General features: G+C 46.8%; 1 protein-coding gene and 1 long non-coding RNA gene across 10 annotated transcripts in view; one reads left to right on the plus strand and one right to left on the minus strand.

The window, feature by feature from the left end:
* Positions 1-1161: 1161 nt before the first annotated feature.
* Positions 1162-5164, minus strand: LOC114484551 (uncharacterized). Of its 2 annotated transcripts, none has more exons than XR_008616187.1 (3): positions 5036-5164; positions 3741-4238; positions 1162-2650 (listed from the first exon to the last, which is right to left on the minus strand). It is a non-coding gene; the product is annotated as an uncharacterized lncRNA (long non-coding RNA). The 2 variants fall into 2 exon arrangements; XR_003677615.1 differs by having other exon boundaries at positions 4759-5164.
* Positions 5165-5480: 316 nt separating this feature from the next.
* The window catches only part of RAB4A (RAB4A, member RAS oncogene family), a 95489-nt gene continuing 81429 nt past the window's right edge, over positions 5481-19540 (plus strand). For 4 of the 8 annotated variants that reach the window (XM_055081385.1, XM_055081384.1, XM_055081386.1 and 1 more), the window contains exon 1: positions 5484-5742. In XM_055081385.1, the coding sequence (XP_054937360.1) occupies positions 5712-5742 (31 nt within the window). In that variant the 5' untranslated portion in view covers positions 5484-5711. Of the gene's footprint in view, positions 5743-19540 lie in introns of all 8 variants that reach the window. The other 4 variants (XM_028482027.2, XM_028482029.2, XM_028482028.2 and 1 more) reach the window with 4 other exon arrangements.

A 19540-nucleotide genomic window follows, 5' to 3' on the forward strand; every position in this document is an offset into this window, starting at 1 on the left:
AGCTGGGCAGACAGAGTGGGAGTCCTCGAGGCCCAGTGAGGAGGGGGCAGAGCTGTGCAGAGAGGGGGTCAGAGCCTCCAGGGATCCCTTCTCCCTTCATCTATGGACCCACACAGGCCTGCGAGGAAGCTACCTGGGGCCAGGGGAAGGGTCAGCTGCAGAGAGTGGAGGGGAGAATCCCCAGCACCCAGCCAGGGCCCAGGAGAGCGCCTAAGTCCAGAACCACAGTGGGTCCTCAAGTTCAAGGACACTGGGTGGAGTCTTCAGAAGGGGTTGGCCTCAGTAATGGGGCAAAATGCTGCTCTGGGCCCCCCACAAAAGCTTAAAAACAGGACCTGAAAGCATCAAACTCTTTCCAAATAGCTTAACTGTATCCCAGAACAAAGTGCAACAATACTTACATATATAAACAAAGTAAACTTCTCAACGTCTGGCATCCAATCAAAAATTACCTGGCATGGAAAACATTACTCACAACAAGGAGAAAAGCTAATCAATAGAAACTGCTTCAGAAATGACTCAGATGATAAAATTAGTAGAAAATGACATGAATACCATTATTAGAACATATTCCATAGGTTCAAGATGCCAGAGGTGAGACCAAGCACTGAACATGGTACACACACACTTCTAGAGATGCAACTACAATATGTGAAATGGAAAATACACTGGATGAGGTTAACAGCGGATGAAATACTGCAGGAAAGATTAGTGACTTTAAAGGCAGGGCAATAGAAATTATCCAAAATGAAACACTGAAAGAAAGACTGGCCAGAGATGGAACAGGGTAGCCGTTAACTGTGGACAAATTCAAGTGCCTGATACATGTGTGATGCAGTTACCAAGGCAGAAGAGAGGGGAGGGGCAGAAAGACTATCTGAAGAAATAATGGCTGAAAAAATTCCAAATCTGATAAAAACTATAAACTCACACACACACACACATAAAAACAAAACAAAGAAATGTAATGAAACTGGAGGACAAAAACCATGAAGAAAACCACACCAAGGCACATCATAGCACATCATAATCAAACTGCTTAAATCAGAGCTAAAGATAAAATCTTAAGAGCAGGCAGTGATAAACAGACACCGTGCATACAAAGGAATAAAGATAAGAATGACAGCAGACTTCTGATCAAAAACAACATAAGCCAGAAAACATTTTATTAGGGGTAAAAAAACCACATTAATTTAGAAATCGAAACTTAGCAAAAGTATCATTCAAAAACAGAGATAAAAAAAGATGTTTTTAGATATACAAAAGCTGAAAGAATTCATCACCCACAGACCTGTGCTTCAAGATCCGCTGAGGGAAGTCCTTCAGGCAAAAGGGAAATGACAGCAAGTGGAGATGTGCATTCACACCAAGGGCTGAGGAGTCCTAGATACGCTACCTATGGGCTCAATATGAGATGCTGGGTCTTATTGTTTAAACCTATTGAAAAGGGAATTTGCTGGAAAACGTGCTAAAAACATACAGTGGAATATACAGGAAGGAGATTCTGACAGGTGCTACAACACGGCTGAATCTGAAGGACATGATGCTCCGTGAGATAAGGCAGTCACCCAGGACAACCGTGTGACTGCATTCACATGAGGTCCCCAGAGCAGTCAAATTTACAGACCGAGAGATGGAATGGTGGTTGTAGGGGCCAGGGGGTGAGGGGGATGGGAGTGGAGGGTGCAGAGTTACATTTCCACAAGATGGAAAGAGTTCTGCGGATGGAGGGTGGCGATGGTTGTACAATGTGAATACAGGTGACCCTTGAACAGTGCAGGTTTCAAATGCGTGGGTCTAGTTATACATGGATTTTTTTCCATAAATACACAGTGGACTCTCCATATTCATGGGTTTCGCATCCACAGATTCAGCCAACCATGGATTGAAACTTCTCTCTGTGGTTGGTTGAATCTGTGGCTGTGGAACCACGGAAACAGAGGGCCAACTGCACCATACCATCCTATCTAAGGGACTTGAGCATCCATGGATTTTGGTATCTGCAGGGGCTGCTGGGACCAATCCCCCACGGATACCAAGGGACTGAATGCCTCTGAGCTGTACTCTTCAAGTCAGACGGTTGAGATGGTCAGTTTTATGTGTATTTTACCACAATTTTTAAAACAGAGGAAATTGCCTGCTTAAAGCAAAAATAACAACAGCATATATGGGGCGTATGAGAAATATGGGGGTAGAAGATCCACAGCACCATGTGTGGGGAGAATGGTGGTGAGCTGCTAGGAATGGAAGGTGGACAGTGATGAGACGAAGACCCTATTATAAACCCTAAAGTAACCACTCAGATAACCTCACAAGCAGCTATTCCTAATAAGCAAATGGCAGGTAAAATAGAATCATAAAAAAAAAAAAGCTGCTTCTGTCCACCGTAAAGGCCTGAAAGCAGGGACATCCCAGCAGTAGAGACCACAGGTGTACACAGATGCCAGAAATTATCAAAGCGTGTGCTTTAAATGTCAGTTATACTTCAACAAAGTTGTTTAAAATAAAAGCAGGATGAGCTGCCTGCCCAGGCGAGACCTCCTGGGCGGGGAGGATGTCACATCTCTCCACGTAGCCCCTTCTCTCCTTCTGCAGCAGCAACGACATTGTGCGCTCTGACATTAGGTGTGGCCACGTCACTTGCTCTGTCCTGCAAAATGTCAATGAAAGTGATCCTATCAGTTCCTGAAGGGGTCCTCGTGCACGTGGTGCCGTGTCCTCCTCCTGCCCAAGAGACAGCAGGAGCATGTGTGTAGCTGAGACTTGGGGCACCCTGGGTCTACCCATGCCAAGTGGAGCTGAGCCTCTGCCAGCATGAGTGCAGCAGGCAGTCCGAGTGAGAGATGAACTGCACGTACGTTGGGACACCTTTGTTACTACAGCTAACTTAGCCCATCCTGACTGAATACCCCGACACCACACAGGTCCCATTACAGTGGAGGTTTTGCTTGGCACTAGAAGGCAAACCTGTCCGGTGGCCTCCGAGGTCTCTTCCACCTTGAAGACATGAGTTACGTGTCACAAGTGTCAGCAGCCTGGGTGTCTAATTAAGGTACCTTTTCAAGCCTCCACCGACCTGTGCAGAACTTGGTGCCTTCTCGCAGTTATCACCCAGACATTTCTGAGTCCCCAAATACTCAAACACAAGTCGGCTCCTGTTCTTCACCTCCTTCGGTTATCAAGGAAAATCACAGTGACACAGAGACTGTGACCAGTGCCCCCCACCAAGACTGGCTCTGCCAAGGATGCCACGTCCCTTTGTTCCCAGTGTCACCGCTCCCCAGAATGTCAGGGTCATGCTGGATTCTCACCCCGAGCCCTTTCTAAGGCTCCCCTCCAGAGGACCAGGCCGCCGTTCTAGGTCTGACCCTGTGTCTAGGAGCCCATCTGTCCCCACTGGTTCCTCCAGAGATACCACTGCCCCTACCCATGTGGGCCTCTGCCAGTCCTGGTGAACAGGACTCCTTGTGAGGCTGGCAGCCCCTGAAGCTCCTAATCGCTCGTTAAGTGTGACACACTGCCAGGGAGCAAAAAGGAAAGTACCAGGTGCTTCCAGGCCCCACCGACCTGAGGAGGAGTGGGCAAGACCTATTTTGGAAGAAACTCCCTTCATTTCCATTAGACAAATTTCCGATGTGCCTAGGATTTTGGAAGGCTCCCCTGAAGAGAAAGGAGAAAATAACTGGAGAGAACACAAATTAATTTTGCAGTAAGTTTCCCTTGCACACAATCAACAGTACCTCAGAATCAAAGCAGTCTCCAAGAATATTTAGGAGAAATGTATTTTCTCTCAAAGATCCAACGTTGCTGAGATGCAAATCATCTTTCACATTATTATTCAAGGAAGTTTGGCTCCTTCCAACCTCAGTTCTTGAGTACGTTCCTTTCAAGTTGTGATATTTGGCTTTATATTTGCAAACTAAAACAAAAATGGCTTCCCTGGGTGGTTTTTCCAAAACAAATAGTCTCTTCCACAGGCCTATCTAAGCATTCGTCTTCCACAGTAAAGAAAACTGCTCTCAGCTTTGAAACAGTCAATTTCGGTTTCTATCACCCTGTCCAGGTTTCACAAATCATGCGGTCCAGTTTCGATAACTCAGTGATTCCTTTCTTATTATCCACAGAAGTTCCTGACAGGAAGAAGGCTTAGATGTAAAGAATGGGATCACTGTCTTTCTTCTGAAATAGCTCTAATCAGAGTCAGTCTGCTATACTCAGTTGTGTAAATCAAACCTAACCTGCAGAAAGCCAAATGAGAAAACAATAAAGTGTCCCAGCCACTGAACAAGGGATATATATACAAAATAATTCCAGGAAATTACAGTTCTTCCCACATTTCAGCATGGGGCCTCCTCTGTGATTTAGAAGCAAGGATATCTATTTTCTGCTAGCATCAGAGAGAAGAGTAAAATGCCGAGCCAGAGAGCCTTTGGAGGGGAGGGGAAGATCTCAGGGGAGGTCTGATGCCAATTTGGAGACAGAGCCAAATGGGCTTGAATAAAATGCGTTTCCTGGCATTTTCCCCACCATTCAGGTCACTTGGGAGCTTGGCCAGGGCATATTTTTAGTATTCTACTGTGTCTTTTTAACAAGGTTGGGTCTTATGAGATACCACGTGGCCCTGATCATGTTCCGATGGAGCAAAATCCCAACCAAAAATCTCTTCTCAGTAAATGTTTATCGCTGCATTTCCAACAGAAGGGGATTCTGAATTCAGTTGTGCTTCTTAAATCAAAATATTCAACCAACGACTCGTACCCGCAGAAATGCGTCCGCGGCTGAGAGACCAGAGATGCTTCCTGCCCAAAGGCCACATTCCCTAAAGTGAGGTGCAGAGGGGCCGACGTCTACAGTCTTCTGGGGACTTTTTGGAACCGGTTCTGTCAGTTTCCCCCAGGCGCCAGCTCGGCCCCAGCGGCGACGGCCCGGCAGGTCAGCCTGCCTCCCCGCACGCAGGGCTAGCCTCCAGCTGGACACCTGGGGCCACGCACGGCCTCCTAGTTACACATTCACCCCGTGCCCGGGTTGTTCATACCAGCGCGGAGGAAGTCCTTCCCCGGCCGAGAGCCCCAGATGACGACGACCACGCCTTTACCGAGGCGGCCAACCTGGCAAAGCGCTGCCTTCCTCGCCAGTGCGGGCACTTTGCCTCCTCTGCGCGAGAAAGGACCCCGCTGTCGCAGCCCTGTGCCCACCCCGTCGTCCCAGCCCTGTGCCCACCCCGTCACCCCCAGGCCTGCGGACCGCCCGCCCCTCGCCGCCCCTCGCCGCCCCGCCCTCCCCGCGCGCCCCGCCCTCCCCGCGCGCCCCGCCCTCCCCGCGCGCCCCGCCCTCCCCGCGCGCCCCGCCCTCCCCGCGCGCGCCGACTCGGCTCCTCGGCGCCCATCGGCCCTCCCCGCCCCGGCCTTCCCGCGCGCACGCGCGACCACGGCGGGGGCGGGGCCTCGCGCCCCCTTCCCTCCTCGCCTGCCCCCTCCGCCGCGTCCCTACCGGTCGCGGGGCGGGGCCGTGCGCCTGCGCGGAGCGGACAGTCTGGGGGGCCCGCAGCCGCAGGGTGGCAGGCAGTTGCCGTGGGGACCGCGGGCCCCTCCCTCCTCCGGTCCTCTGCCCCTGGCGTTCCCCACCGAGGCGCGGCCGACGACCCGGCTTCCCTGCCGCCGGCCCGGTGGAGCTGCAGACGGTGCCCCGCGAGAGGCGGAGCCGCTCCCAAGATGTCGCAGACGGCCATGTCCGAGACCTACGGTACGAGGCGGGGGCGCGGGCCGGGGCGCGGGGGGCCCGGGCTTGCGGGCCGGGGTGGGGTGCTGGGGTCCCGGGCTTGCGGGCCGGGGTGGGGCGGGCGCGGGCGGCGGGGCGCGGATCCGAGTGCCGGGGCGCCGGCCGGCCGAGTATGGCCAGTCTACGTGATTTGCTTCTCCGAGGGTCCTCTTGCTGGTTGTCCGCGTTCACGCCAGTAGGGTTTCCCTTTCTTAGTCTATCAGTAGTCAGGGTTTGGGAAGCCAGTTGGAGACTCGTCTCATCTGCGATATTGTCTAGCAAGGGATGTGAAGGACTTGAGGCGACACCTGCAGTGGAGTGGGCTCCTCGGCTATTGCACTTTGAGCTTTCCTAGATTGGAAGTCTTCCTTTGCACTGAAATTACAAGGACTTATCGATAGGCAAGTTCATCCATTTCTATTTCCAGAGACTTTTCAGGCTGCGTGATGGCTCTTTATAAATGTGTCTTTTTAAGGCCATAAGCACCTCCGAAGCACAACCCAGTCTGCTTGATCTTTGCTTCCTCTGTAGCACCCACACCTGAAGGCACCCAACAGAGATTTTTTTTTTTAAATAAACGAAAGCCTTCCCAATTCATAAACTGTGTGTTTGTTTTTCTCCTGCGTGGTAAAAATAAGCAACATAGTACACTTCTGCTTTGTATCAAGGTTGATGAGGTGTTCACCAGTCTGGAATGACTCTCAGATGTGTGCATTCTCAGATTAAGTCTGATTTGGATTTTACAGTCCCAGGGAGGGGCTCAAGTTCAAAACCATTACTTCTAGTCAAATCAGCCATGTCTCCTCCGTGTGTGCTGGCATGCTGCCGCCTTTCCCATCAACAGATAGGTGTGGGCCGGCGTGGTTTCCAACACTACAAGGTACTCACCGGCACTGCTCTGCTCTCAGGGAGTTTACAGTCCGGGGGGGGATACAGTGTTAATCCAGGTATGATACTAATGAATGTTAAAAACTTCAGGCAGGAGTTCTGAAGGACTGTGGTCTCTGAAAGTATGTTAGAAAGAAACCTGACCGAGACCCAGGCCAGGGAGGCGTTAACCAGTGTGCACATACCCAGGCCCTGAGGGACCCAGGGTCCCTATAAGAGGAGTGTGGTTGAGGCCCCTTGGCCCCTGGGCATTTGCTCCACCTTCAGCCACTCCTGTGACTGGTACCTGCCCTGTTCTTGGTCACACTGGGAGCAGGATGGCTGTTCCTAGAAGGCTTAGGAAGTCCGACAGGACGTCCCTGGCTTGTAAGGGTCAGTGTCGTGGGAGCTTCTGATGCTACAGCACCTGTCACATCCACGTGGTCTGCCTCTGTCTGTAGAGAACCACAGTCAGATTTCCTAAAGAAAATCCATTTCTCCAGCAAGTTTTGGTTATGCTTTTGCTTTTTCTTTCTTTTCAAGTACTCCTTTCCTCACACTTTGTTTTTTCCTCTGAGCCGGAGAAGGAGCACATGGGAGGGGTGGAAAGTCCAAGTAAGAAACCAAGTGGGGTTATGAGTTAGGAGGAATATGGGAAGATAGAGATTTTGTTATTCAGTTGTCTCATATGAAACGATAACCTTGGTAAAATCTGGCATCTCCACTTCAGACAGAGCTCGTCAAGCATCACAGGTTAACTGATCAGATTCTGTTCATCAGGCTTTGACCTTTAGTGTTCTTATTTCATGGTACCTTCCAAATATGTTTTTTACTTTTAACTAACTGAATTTAATCCTTCCCTCTAATAGAAGAAACTCATAGAAAATTACATAGAAAATTAGTTTTAGGAAGAGCAAGTGTGGCACTTGAAAGTGCCAACCCAAAATAAAAGTCACCCAAAACGAAGTCCTAAGCTATCACCTTCACTTATCGTTGGTAGTTTGGCACAGCATTGGTTCCCAAAAGGAAAACAGTCAGGTTCCCTGCTTCTGGACGTTCGCCTGTTAGGTAGCTGGTAAAGGAATGTTTGCCTAATCTTTAAACTCCTTTGTACTCTGTGCTCATTTTCTCTCTTCTGGAAAAGGAGTCTCTGTAGCTTGACAGGTATATGATGAAAAATAAAGAACCACTGCTTACCAGTGTGCTGTTAATGAGCTCTGTCTACCTGCCTTTTCGCTTATTAAAGCAGTATTGCACCTGCCAGTAACTGAATAGTGTTCAGTATTTTGCTGCTCTGAAAGCACCAACCACATGAATAACATATGTTATGTAATACTTTACTTAATGTTGTAATACAACCTTGAAACCTCGAACACATAGGTTTCTGATTGAAATCCTCCCTCGGAATATCCCTAAACCGAAACAGTGTTTCCCAAACGTTGTTAGATCCACAGCATTCTTAAGGCTCTGGCCACGTAGTATGGCTTGGGGCTTCCCGAAGAGCTCCGGATTGGCTGATCACACATTGGCTTTAATTTCTGATACCAAGATTTGTGAGACAAAACGAACGAATCGAATAGGTAGTATCAAGCAGTGATGTTCAGAAAAGAGCTGAGAAGCGTTAAGTGGTGTAGAACAGCGGTCCCCAGCCTTTTTGGCACCAGGGACCGGTTTTGTGGAAGACAGTTGTTCCATGGACGAGGGGGCAGGGAGGGCTCAGGCGGTAATGCCAGCGACGGGGAGCTATGGGAAGCGGCGGATGGAGCTTTGTTTGCCGCCTCTCACTTCCTGCTGTGCCACCCAGTTCCCAACAGGCCGCGGACGGTAACGGTCCACAGGCCTGGGGTTGGGGACCCCTGGTGTAGAAGATGCTAGAAATTAAAAAAAAAAGAAAATGTAAGGGCTGAGGCAGTTTGAGAGTGAGGAAAAGTCTGAGCCAAATCTCTCTACAGACTGGACTTTATGCATCCTACAGTGACAACAATTTATGAAGCCAGAACACAAATTGTTGGTCATATACTAGTTTTATTATTGATACAGTATACTCAATATTTTTAGTTTGTGCTTTATTTTAGAAGTATTATGGCATTTGACGTATAACTTTGAGAATTATCAGGACATGTTCTTTTTAGAATGTTATCACTATAGGCTGCTGTGGGTTGAATTGTGTCCCCTAAAAGGTATGTTCAGGTCTTAAGCCCGGGCAACCTGTGGATGTGACCTTATTTGGAAGTAGGGTCTTTACTGATGTAATCAGGTTCAGATGAGGTCATGTTGGATTAGGGTGAGCTCTCATTCAATGACTGGCATCCTTATAAGTTGAGAGGAATTTGACAGAGACACATGGAGGGAAAATGTGATGTAAAGACAGGCTGAAGTCGAAGTGATGTGACTACAAGCCCAGGACCGCCAAGGATGGCCGGCAGCCACCAGAAGCTAGGGAGAGGCAAAGAGGGGTCCTTCCCTGGCATCCTCAGAGGGAGCCTGGCCCTGCCAGCACCTTGACTTTGGACTTCTAACCGAGAGCTACGAGACTACCAAATAAGCCATCCAGTTTGGGGCATTTTGTTACAGCAGCCATAGGAAACTAGTACAAAGGCGTTGGTAGTCAACATATGATTCAGGGAGAAATTCAGGCTTGATAAAGCAAAGTGGAGTGAGGAGAACGTTCTAGGCGAAGGAAATAATGTCTTCAGAGTCATCTGGTTCCAAAGAAGTATAAAAAAACTTGCTGTTAGGGAAATCACCTAAATTGTCTTTACTGTATTTTGTTAGACGGGGCATGTAAAAAATGTCAACAAAGGAAGCATATAACATCAGAATAAAGGACATTTCTCTAAATTGAATACATTTATCATTTTAAATGCTTGTGTTTTTCTTTTTCTCACCATTGAAAATTGGTGAACAAGAACCAAAGTTTGGGGTACACTACAACCGTGGTTCTCAACTGCATGTGACCCGAGCCCCCTGGTGTGTTAAGATGCAGATTCTGGTTTTGCATATTCACTTCTGCACCTGCCCAGCTCCCAGGCTGTGCATGCACTGTTGGTCCAAGGACCACAACTGCATATCAGGACACTTCTGTACAATGCCTCCAGGCTATAGAACTTTGAAAACATTGTTCTTTGGAAAATCAGAAGTTTATGAGAATTTTTCATGGTCATTTGAACTATAAAGCATTCCAATCCTTGCCTGTCATTTGCCTTTCTCTGAAGTCTCCCAAATATTTCTAGCCACATCAGTCCCTCAAGCTAAATATCTTGTTTTCAACTCCCTACCTACCTATTGCATGTGGATGGCCTAGAGGTAGCCTACCCCATGTCCCAAACCCAACTAATTACCCATTGCTATTCCCCAGGTACCCATTTGCCTAAGAGATGATCTTTGCTCTGAATATTTTTTTGGTATGAGAAGAAAGCTGAAGTTTCTTTGATTTTTTTTTTTTCTCCTAAACCATCCGTTAGAGATTGCTCAGACTGACGTAATAGATTTTTTCCCCCATTTCTAATAAATCCATTAGAATACTCGCCAGTGGAAATAGTTTGAGGAAAAACCTTTGATTCCTCTGTGTCCTGTAACACTTGTCTTTGGACGTCACAGCTTTCTCTGCCAGTCTCATCTCGGTGATGGACTGAGTTCCGTGTGTTTAAAGAAGACTTTTGCTTCTCTGTAGCTGTGAATATGAAACAAAAGCTAAAATGATGTGCAGGATACTATCATTTAAAGGCGGATCAAGCAAGGCAGATGTAAAGGATAGGGTACTACAGCACAACACATAAGTCAAGCGAACACTGTCTGTCTACAGATTGTCTTCCTTTGTAATTCCCACTAAGCTTTCTAAACAAAAAGAAGTTTACATTGAGAGAGATTTGGCCAATAAATAAATCCCTGACGATGGCGGATGTGATACCTGGGGGAATCACGCTTGACTGCTCTGCCATAGCTAGATGCAGCCCTACACTACTCAGAACAGCAACTGCTTATATGACAACACTTAGTGACCCTGGCCTTCTAATTCTTTCTATTTCTCTTATATGCTGTGTTTTGGGCAGTTAAGAAGTTTTAAAAAGCAGCTAATATTTAGAAATGGGGGGGAGGGACACCATTCATAAAGTGCTGATACTTTATGAATGAGACGATGTATTTTAGAGGGAGGTTTATCATTTTTCAAATGTGAATTTTTAATCTTCCAGAAGAGACTGCGGACTTAAAAACACAGCATCTTTCCCTCCTTTGTTGTAATTTAAAATATCGTTAGGTGCCACGCGCTTGCTTCATTACAGAAGTTTCTCTGGTTCACTTGCTTACACGGGTTATGATCGGAAGTCCTCATAAAATAAACACCCAGCTTTGCTGCCTGTGGGGGCTGGCAGATCGATTTTGCAATTCAGTCAACTCTTGGTGGTGGCAAAGCACATCTCTTTCAAGACTAGACCGTAAGCTCTTTGAAAGCAGGGGACTGCCTGCATGACTTTCTGTCCCCCATGCTGTGACCAGCCCCTAGAGAGCCGTCAGGGAACACTGAATGAGGCTTCACTTTGATTCCACTGGGGAGGTGGTATATTTTCCTCTCAGTTACAGGATGTGAAACAAAATGCCAGGAGGAATAGAAAAGCTGACTGGAAGATGTAGTTTAATTCTTTTCTTTATGGTTGCAGTCTACCAGTTTTTTACATTGTATGTAATATAAATGCAATTCTAATTAAAACCTCTCCAAAGAGGTCACACAGGCATCCTTTTTTGAGAATGGACTTCCCTTGGGAAGTCACATCTGAAATCAGTTCCCAGCGGTTGGAGTTGAGGGCTGCAGAGGCACCATTGCTTTGCTTCTGGGGCAGCTGCCCAGTTGAACGTAACTGCACCTGCAGAGAGAACATGATGGTCATATGGCAGCTGGCCGGCCTGCAGGTACGAGAGCCCAGAGGCAGGCCTTAGCGTGGCCATCGGGCACTTCAGGGAGGCTGGCACCCTGCCCTGGGGCACCCAGGCAGACTTCTCCCTACCTTGGGGACAGACACCAGGTGACCGGAATCTGTGTTCACCAAACATTCAAATGCCCGGCAGTCGGTAGTTATTAAATACATTTGTTGAATGCACTCACCTGGTTCTAAATCCATGTTTACTTAACCACCTTCTGATTATAAATCGACTCTACGTGATCAAAAATAAAATTTTTTAGAAATTATGCTTAAAGGAAAATTTCTGTTCAGTAGATACTAGGTTGCTAGCTCTTTTGGTCATTTTCTCAGGTGGAAGGTTTCCAACTGCAAGTGGCATAGGTAATATGAAAATGTATGTATATTTTTCATTTTAGAGTACTTTATTCAAGTATTGGTCTGTTGGAATTCATTCTAGTGCACTCTTCTTGTTGAGTTTGAACATGTATCTTTGAAAATAGCTATAGATGAGGTTTCAGGGCTGGTTGATTCAGAAGCTCAGCCATGTCAGCAAGGACCTAAATTTTTAACATCTCTCTCCTCTGGCTGTATTATCCTCATCCCCTGAGTCATATAACGGCTACTCTTTGTAATCTGGGTACCCTTCCTTGTTTACATCCACAGAAAAGAGGAGTGCTTTCCCATGTTTATGAAATAAAGTCCATCATCCCCATCTGATTGGGCCAAGTTAGGTCAAGTGCCTGCCCTGGACCAGTGACAGGCAGGGTAATGCCTTGCTCTCTTTAGCTGAAACCTGTGTTTCTAATCCAGTCTCAGGAAGGGAGGAGGGGCCTGGGAATCGGTTTGTAAAAAGAGCGTCTGTCCTGGAGTTCTGGGGTCCTGTTTCCCGGGGTTACTGTGGCTCCTTGGGGGAAGGCCGTTAGACAACATCTACCGCGGCAGTGCCTCCTAGTCTGCAAAAAATGTCAGCCGCAGTTCGGTTTGAACTTGTTTCTTCCAGTTAGTGATCTTCCTGAAGTAGAGGACAGACTTAGATGTCCCTTCTCCAGTGGGGGGGACGCAGCAGAGTTGTGGAAAGAGCACAGACCTCCGCCATGGGCGAGCGGAGATGGGAATCCCTGATCTTCTTAGGAAGAGCGAAATTTCTCTTGTTATTTTGCAGATACAATATACTTGCCTTTGATCTGAGCTCTCATTGTCTTTGTGAAGCTGATAAAAATATTTGATGTTTTGAAGACTAACATTTACCTTCAGAACCACTTTGACTGCGCTAATACTTGGGGGGGGGCGGGGGAATGGAAGTCAATTATTTGGTGGCCATTGCTATTTCCCCACTTTTCATAAATTAGCACCTTGAGTAATTTTGTCATAAATTTGTACGTAAACTAGGATACTGTACTTGTCACATACCTTTATAAAAATGAAGTCCTTACTTTGGATTGTCTTTTTAATATTAAAATCCGTAGGGACCTTCATAGCCTAGACATTGATAAAATTTTGTGGGTGAAATTGATATTAAAGTGTGTTTTGTTATTACCTAAATAAGTTCAATAAATGTTCACAACTACAAAAGCATTATGAGTTAAAAGTGACCTTCTCTGTATTTCTTCCAGTGTGTATAATTTAGTAACAGAGTTAATTTTCCCTAGTTACATTTCCCAAGAACAGTGTTATTTCTAGCTGTTAAGAGACTAAAGACGCTTTCAGGTCAATATCCTTGAATGAGATTCTTCTGGTATTGACCTATTACTCTGTTTCCATTGTACCAGGAAATCTTTCCTTACTGAGAAACCATTGGTGTGTCAGCCTGAATTATAACCCACATCTCTGAATTATAACCCTAATCTCAATATCCTTAAATGAGATTTTTCTGGTATTGACCTATTATTCTGTTTCCATTGTACCAGGAAATCTTTCCTTATTGAGAAACCATCGGTGTGTCAGCCTGAATTATAACCCTAATCTCTAGATGAAGGGTGAAGTTAGAATAATCTACACAAGGTGCTTTGCATCCAGGGTCTAATCCTCACCAGGACAGGGTGAGGTAAACACTGGGGCGCACTTCCGGATGAGGAAACTCTGAGAGGCTGGGTGTCTGCTCAGGGTCCCAGAGCTAGGGTGGTGGGGCTGGCATTTGGGCTCATTCTCAAGGGTAATCGAGCCCTTTCTCTCCTTTCCTTTCCCAAACAGAAATCTTTCTCCTCCATTTAGTCTCTGGTCAGTGATGACCCCCAGGATCTCACTGCTCTAGTGCATGTGCTAGACAAACACTGGATGTTTGATACGAGTCAGAATCTATCTCTAACTCAGGACACAATTGGGAGGTGGGCGCTGAAGCCTGTACCTTCTCAACTAATGCCGGAGACCTTTCCCATTCACAGGGGTGCTTTCATTTCTGTGTAATCTCTAAAATTGCAGATACTATTATGGTATTCGAGGCTTGCTCCAGAGTTGTTATTTCAGGAAGACACGTTTTCTGTATGAATCCTCAAATACAAAAATAACTGTCCAACTTTTCTCTTTTTATTACCCTAGTTGGAGTGTTCTCTGAAACATTTTGACAAACAACTTGCCCTTATTTCTTCACATAATTTTATCCTCTCGTATACCTCAATCAGATTTAACATTCTACTCCTTAAAGTATTCAAACTTGTTTCCTGGTTAAGGATAATTGTTTTTTTATTAGGTCTCTTCATTTCTGTCTGCTTCACTGGCCACCAACTTCCTTTTCTGGGCAGTTTCTACTTTAGGAGAAGAATTCCTTTTCTTTTCTTTTTTTTTTTTCATATTATTGCATCAAGTAGGTATCACCTAAGAACTTGCGGCTTTGATGCTGGGTCTCTGGCCAGGCTCACTCACCTGTGAAGGAACCTCAGGCCCCCGGTGGGTCTGACCCACACGAGCGTGTCCGCACAGTCTCAGAGCCTGTCCGTGACCTTGAGCAGCCCTTGGGGTCTGTGCTGGGAATGTTAAACCCACGATGTCACAGCTCCTCTCTGCCGTCATGTAACCCAGGCTCAGGCAAAGCTCCAGTGCCGCTGCCAACAGCCAGGCTGCTTGCCGTCTGTCCCGCGCCATCCATAGGTCACTGCTCGCCTGCCACCCAGACCGGCCACCTCGCCTAAGCCAGCGCTTGATTCCTCCTGCCCGGTAAACCAGCACTGTTTTTTTTGGAAGTACTACATGTCATCTGAAGTTCTGTGTGGTACTTTGTCCTCCTCGTTGCTGTTCCCTGGTGTCCTCGGGGCTGTTCCTTACCCCCCAAGGTCCCCTGGTCTGGGGTCCCGCTCTCCACTACAGCTCCTCGTCCACCCTGGGCGACGGCAGGGTCCCCGCTTGGATTCTCCGTTCCTCGATGTCGTTGCCTGTCCCCTTCTCCTCCTTCTCTTCTGCCCCCACTCTGAGGCACTCACGTCCCCGGCTGCTCTCTGGACCTTGTCACACGCCCCGTCCTGATCACCCTCGCCCGCTGTTCCCCGTAGGGGCTCCGGGCTCCCGGCCCGTCCAGCCCCCTCTGCTCGGACGATGAGCTGTGCCGCGCACGGCCTTTCCTTCGCCTCTTCCTCCCTCAGCTGCGCTCTCGCTGCGACCCCGGCCCTGGTTCCCCACCGTCGGCCTTGCCCGCTGCGCTGCGGACAAAGCCCTTCTCCGACTGAGATCTCTGCAGACGGATGGCCTCCGCATCCGGCTGGGTGCGCGGGGTGCCTGGCCACCCTTCCCTCTCTCCAGGCCGACTCGCTTTTCCTCTGCATCTGCTGTTTTAAACCTTCATTGATCTCCAGCCCTAAGCTCACCACCACTAGGTAACAGGAAGAGAAAGGTGCTGTGCTGAGGAGACTCCCTGCCCTCCCGCCCCTCCTCCAGCCTGTCTTCACCTCCACGCCTCACCTTAGCCCCGGTCCTGCTGTCTCAAGAAAGGAGGTCTCTGTCGCGGCGGAGACTAAGCCCTGCCTCCTGCCTCACACCCCATCTCTCAAGTCTTACGGACGTGTGTCCCCAGTCATCCCTTTTCTCCTGGTCACTTCCCGCCTGCTGGCATCCACACTGCACTCTCCCCTCACTGACCTGGCCCTTCTTTCCATCCCAGCCAAGCTTCTGGTCGGAGCTGCCAGCGCTTTTTATCTGCAGCCTCGCATGCCCCGTCCTTCGGCAGCCCACCCCCGGCCCCAGCTCCCGTGACCTGGTTCACCTCGGGGTGCTGGGGGTTGACCTTACCGAGCTTCTGTTCACGGCACTTAGAGGAGCCACCTCCCTAGATCTCCTCCATGGTCATGGGCGTTTGAAGTGTGGTCTCTGAATCTGCACCCACAACATGGATGCGCCCTCAGAGCCTTCAGGCTTTCTTACCTCGGTTGTTGGTATCACTGACCAGCTGGTCCCTAAGCCGGAAACCCAGGACCCCTTCTCAGATGACCCACTGTCCCAGCGCCTTTTCTGCCAGGAAGTGGAATACATGGATTGAATCCTGCAGTCAAGGCCGTCATCCACCTTTGCTTCCTTTCTGACCCCTGGAAACCTTAACAGCAGAACCAGTGCTTGGAGAAACGAGGAGGGCAGAGGTCATCTGGTCTACCCAGCGTGACTGAATTTTCTCGAAGGCTGAAGGTCCGTGGTGGGGCAGATGTGCGGGGCTGTTAGTGCCCCTTCCTGGCCTGGTGCCCGGTTCCCCATCACTTGTTATCGTCCCTGTAGCCACAGTCATACTGTAGGACGTGCTACCGATCTGCTGTGATCCGGGAAATTGGAGGTTGCTTGAAATGAGTGTAAAAACAAGTCAGTGGGTTCCAAATGAGGTTTCCCCCATGGGCTTAATCCTTTGGCTTTGTGTTAGCTGCTTCAGTGGAGGCCATTTTTTCCTGATCCAATTTTGTCCGTGTTCCTCAATGACTGACTTTTGCCCAAGACTGGTTTCTAATTATTCAATACCTTTCCTGTTACCTCATTTAACATTTCTCATGCAGAATTAAAAATACATTAGTAGCGTATATCCCTTTAAGGTTTTCTGTTTTGGGATATGGTCTTTCCCCCACCCTCAAGCTTAGCTCATTCTGAGGAAACCCTCATAATGATCATAAGTTGGTTGCAAAACATTTCTTTGTGATTTTGAGCAAAATGACATCCACTGTAATAAAACAACGTCAAAGCCAATTGAAGTAGACATAATTATTTAGCTCACAATTAGTTATCTTATACAACCTAACAATGTGCCCTACACATCCCTCCATAAATTACTCTGTAACATGCCTAGTTACCTGCTCCTGGTAAGCCTTTTCTGTAGCTGTTAAGCACTGTACATTTGTCATGTAAAACATACATGATATGCAATGTGTATGTCATCCAACTTCCAGCAAGGAAAGAGGGGAAAAAAAAACAAAACCACAGATCATAAAAACAAAAGAAATCAGTAAAGCCAGCGAGCACACTTTCTGCCAAACCCATGGATGTGGGCCTCGTGAGTGAAAGCCTCACTGCTGTGAAAAACCAGCCAACCTCATGCCCCGAGGAGAGAGCGCCAGGTTTTATAGATGATGCCACTCAGCTCCGAGGAAGCCTGTGACATCCAGATCCCCTCATCAACAGGAGGAGTTTAATGGAAACTCTTCGGAAGTTGGATCCTTGTCACCTACAGGGAATAAGTCATTGCCGGTTGTGGTGCTTGGTCGTGTTTGTGTCAACCAAACACATGTATCTCCAGACAGAAAACAACAGGACACACAGCCTCGCATCTCACCTGCCGGTCCCTCCCTCTGGGTACCACGTCCTTCTAGAAGCACACCCTTCAGTGGTCCTTTCAGTGTGGGATGTTCAGAGCCAACTTACAGAGTCACTGTCTGATAATACCACCTATTCTTTTATTTTTTATAGAACTTTTTATTTTGAGATCATGATAGATTCATAGATTTAAGAAAAAATAGAGATCTCACGGACCCTTTCCCCTGTTGCCCGCAGTGGGAACATTGTAAAACTGTCGTAAGATAACCAGGATTTTGATGTTGCCATGGCTGCCGATACAGATCACTTCTATCAGCACAAAGATCTCTCCTGCACCCTTTAAAGGCACATACTCTTCCTCCCTGCCCCCACCCCTCCCTAGGCCCTGGCGACCGCTCATCTGTTCATCTGTTTCAGGAGTGTTCTGTAAGTGGAGTCATGCAGTGTGTAATCTTTTGGGATTGACTTTTTCACACAGCATAATTCTCTGGAGATCCAGCCAGCTTATCGCATGTGTGAATGGTTCACTCCTTTTTATTGCTGAGTACTGTTCCTTGGTCTGAATGTACTAATTTGTTTAACCAGTCACCTGTTGAAGAACCTCTGGGTTCTTTTCCAGTTTTTAGCGATTACAAATAAAGCTGCTACAAACATTCATGTACAGGGTTTTGTGTGAACATAAATCTTCATTTTTCTGGGCTAAATGCCTGGAAGTGCAGTTGCTGAGTCATCTGATGGTTGCTTGTTTAGTTTTTTTGAGAAACTGTCAAGCTATTTTCCAGTTCACTGTACCATTTTATATTTCTACCAGCAATGTATGAGTGATCTGCACATCCTGGCCAGCATTTGGTGTTGTCACTACTTTTTATTTTAGCCTTTCTGTTAATGTGTAGTGATACCTTATTATGGTTTTATTTACGTTTTTCTAATTATTAGCTAATGACCTTAAACATATTTTCATGTGTTTATTTGCCATTTGTATCTCCTTTTCAGTGAAATGCCTCTTCATGTCTTATGCCCATTTTCTAATTGGGTTGTTTGATTTTTTAATTAATTAATTATTGAATTATAGTTGATTTACAATATTGTATTAGTTTCAGGTGTATAGAAAAGTGATTCATTTATATTTTTCTTCAGATTCTTTTCCATTATATGTTATTACAAGATATTGAATATAGTTCCCTGTGCTATAGAGTACATCCTTGTGGCTTATCTATTTTACATATAGTAGTTTGTATCTGTTAAGCCCCACCTCCTAATTTATCCCTCTCCCTCCCTCTTTCCCCTTTGGTAACCATAAGTTTGTTTCCTATGTCTGTGAGCCTGTCTCTGTTTTGTATATAGATTCATTTGTACTATTCTTTAGGGTCTACATACAAGTGATATCACAATAATTTTTGTCTGACTTACTTCACTAAGTGTAACATTCTCTGTGTTGCTGCAAATGGCAATATTTCATTCTTTTTTATGGCTGAGGAATATCCTATTGTGCATGTATATCACATCTTCTTAATCCAGTTGTCTGTTGATGGGCAGTTGGGTTGCTTCCATATCATTGCTATTGTACATAATGCTTCCATGAACATTGGGGTGCATGTATCTTTTCAAATTAGAATTTTTTTGTCTTTTCTGGATATATAAGCAGGAGTGGGATGGCTGGATCATATGGTAGCCCTATTTTTAGTTTTTGAGGAACCCCCATACTTTTTTCCATAGTGGCTGCACAGATTTACATTCCCGTCAACAGTGTAGGAGGGTACCATTTTCTCCACACCCTCTCCAGCATTTGTTATTTCTAGACTTTTTTTTTTAACATCTTTATTGGAGTATAATTGCTTTACAATGGTATATTAGTTTCTGCTTTACAACAAAGTGAATCAGTTATACATATACATGTGTTCCCATATCTCTTCCCTCTTGCGTCACAAAGCACCGAGATGATCTCCCTGTGCTATGCGGCTGCTTCCCACTAGCTATCTGTTTTACGTTTGGTAGTGTATATATGTCCATGCCACTGTCTCACTTTGTCCCAGCTTACCCTTCCCCCTCCCCGTATCCTCAAGTCCATTCGCTAGTAGGTCTTCATCTTTATTCCCGTCTTGGCCCTAGGTTCTTCTGACCATTTTTCTTTTCTTTTTTTTTTTTTTTTTCAGATTCCATATATATGTGTTAGCATGCGGTATTTGTTTTTCTCTTTCTGACTTACTTCACCCTGTATGACAGTCTCTGGGTCCATCCACCTCATTACAAATAACTCAGTTTCGTTCCTTTTTATGGCTGAGTAATATTTCATTGTATATATGTGC

Source organism: Physeter macrocephalus, chromosome 20 (assembly GCF_002837175.3).
Source record: "Physeter macrocephalus isolate SW-GA chromosome 20, ASM283717v5, whole genome shotgun sequence".
In the NCBI taxonomy this organism is placed as follows: domain Eukaryota; kingdom Metazoa; phylum Chordata; class Mammalia; order Artiodactyla; family Physeteridae; genus Physeter; species Physeter macrocephalus.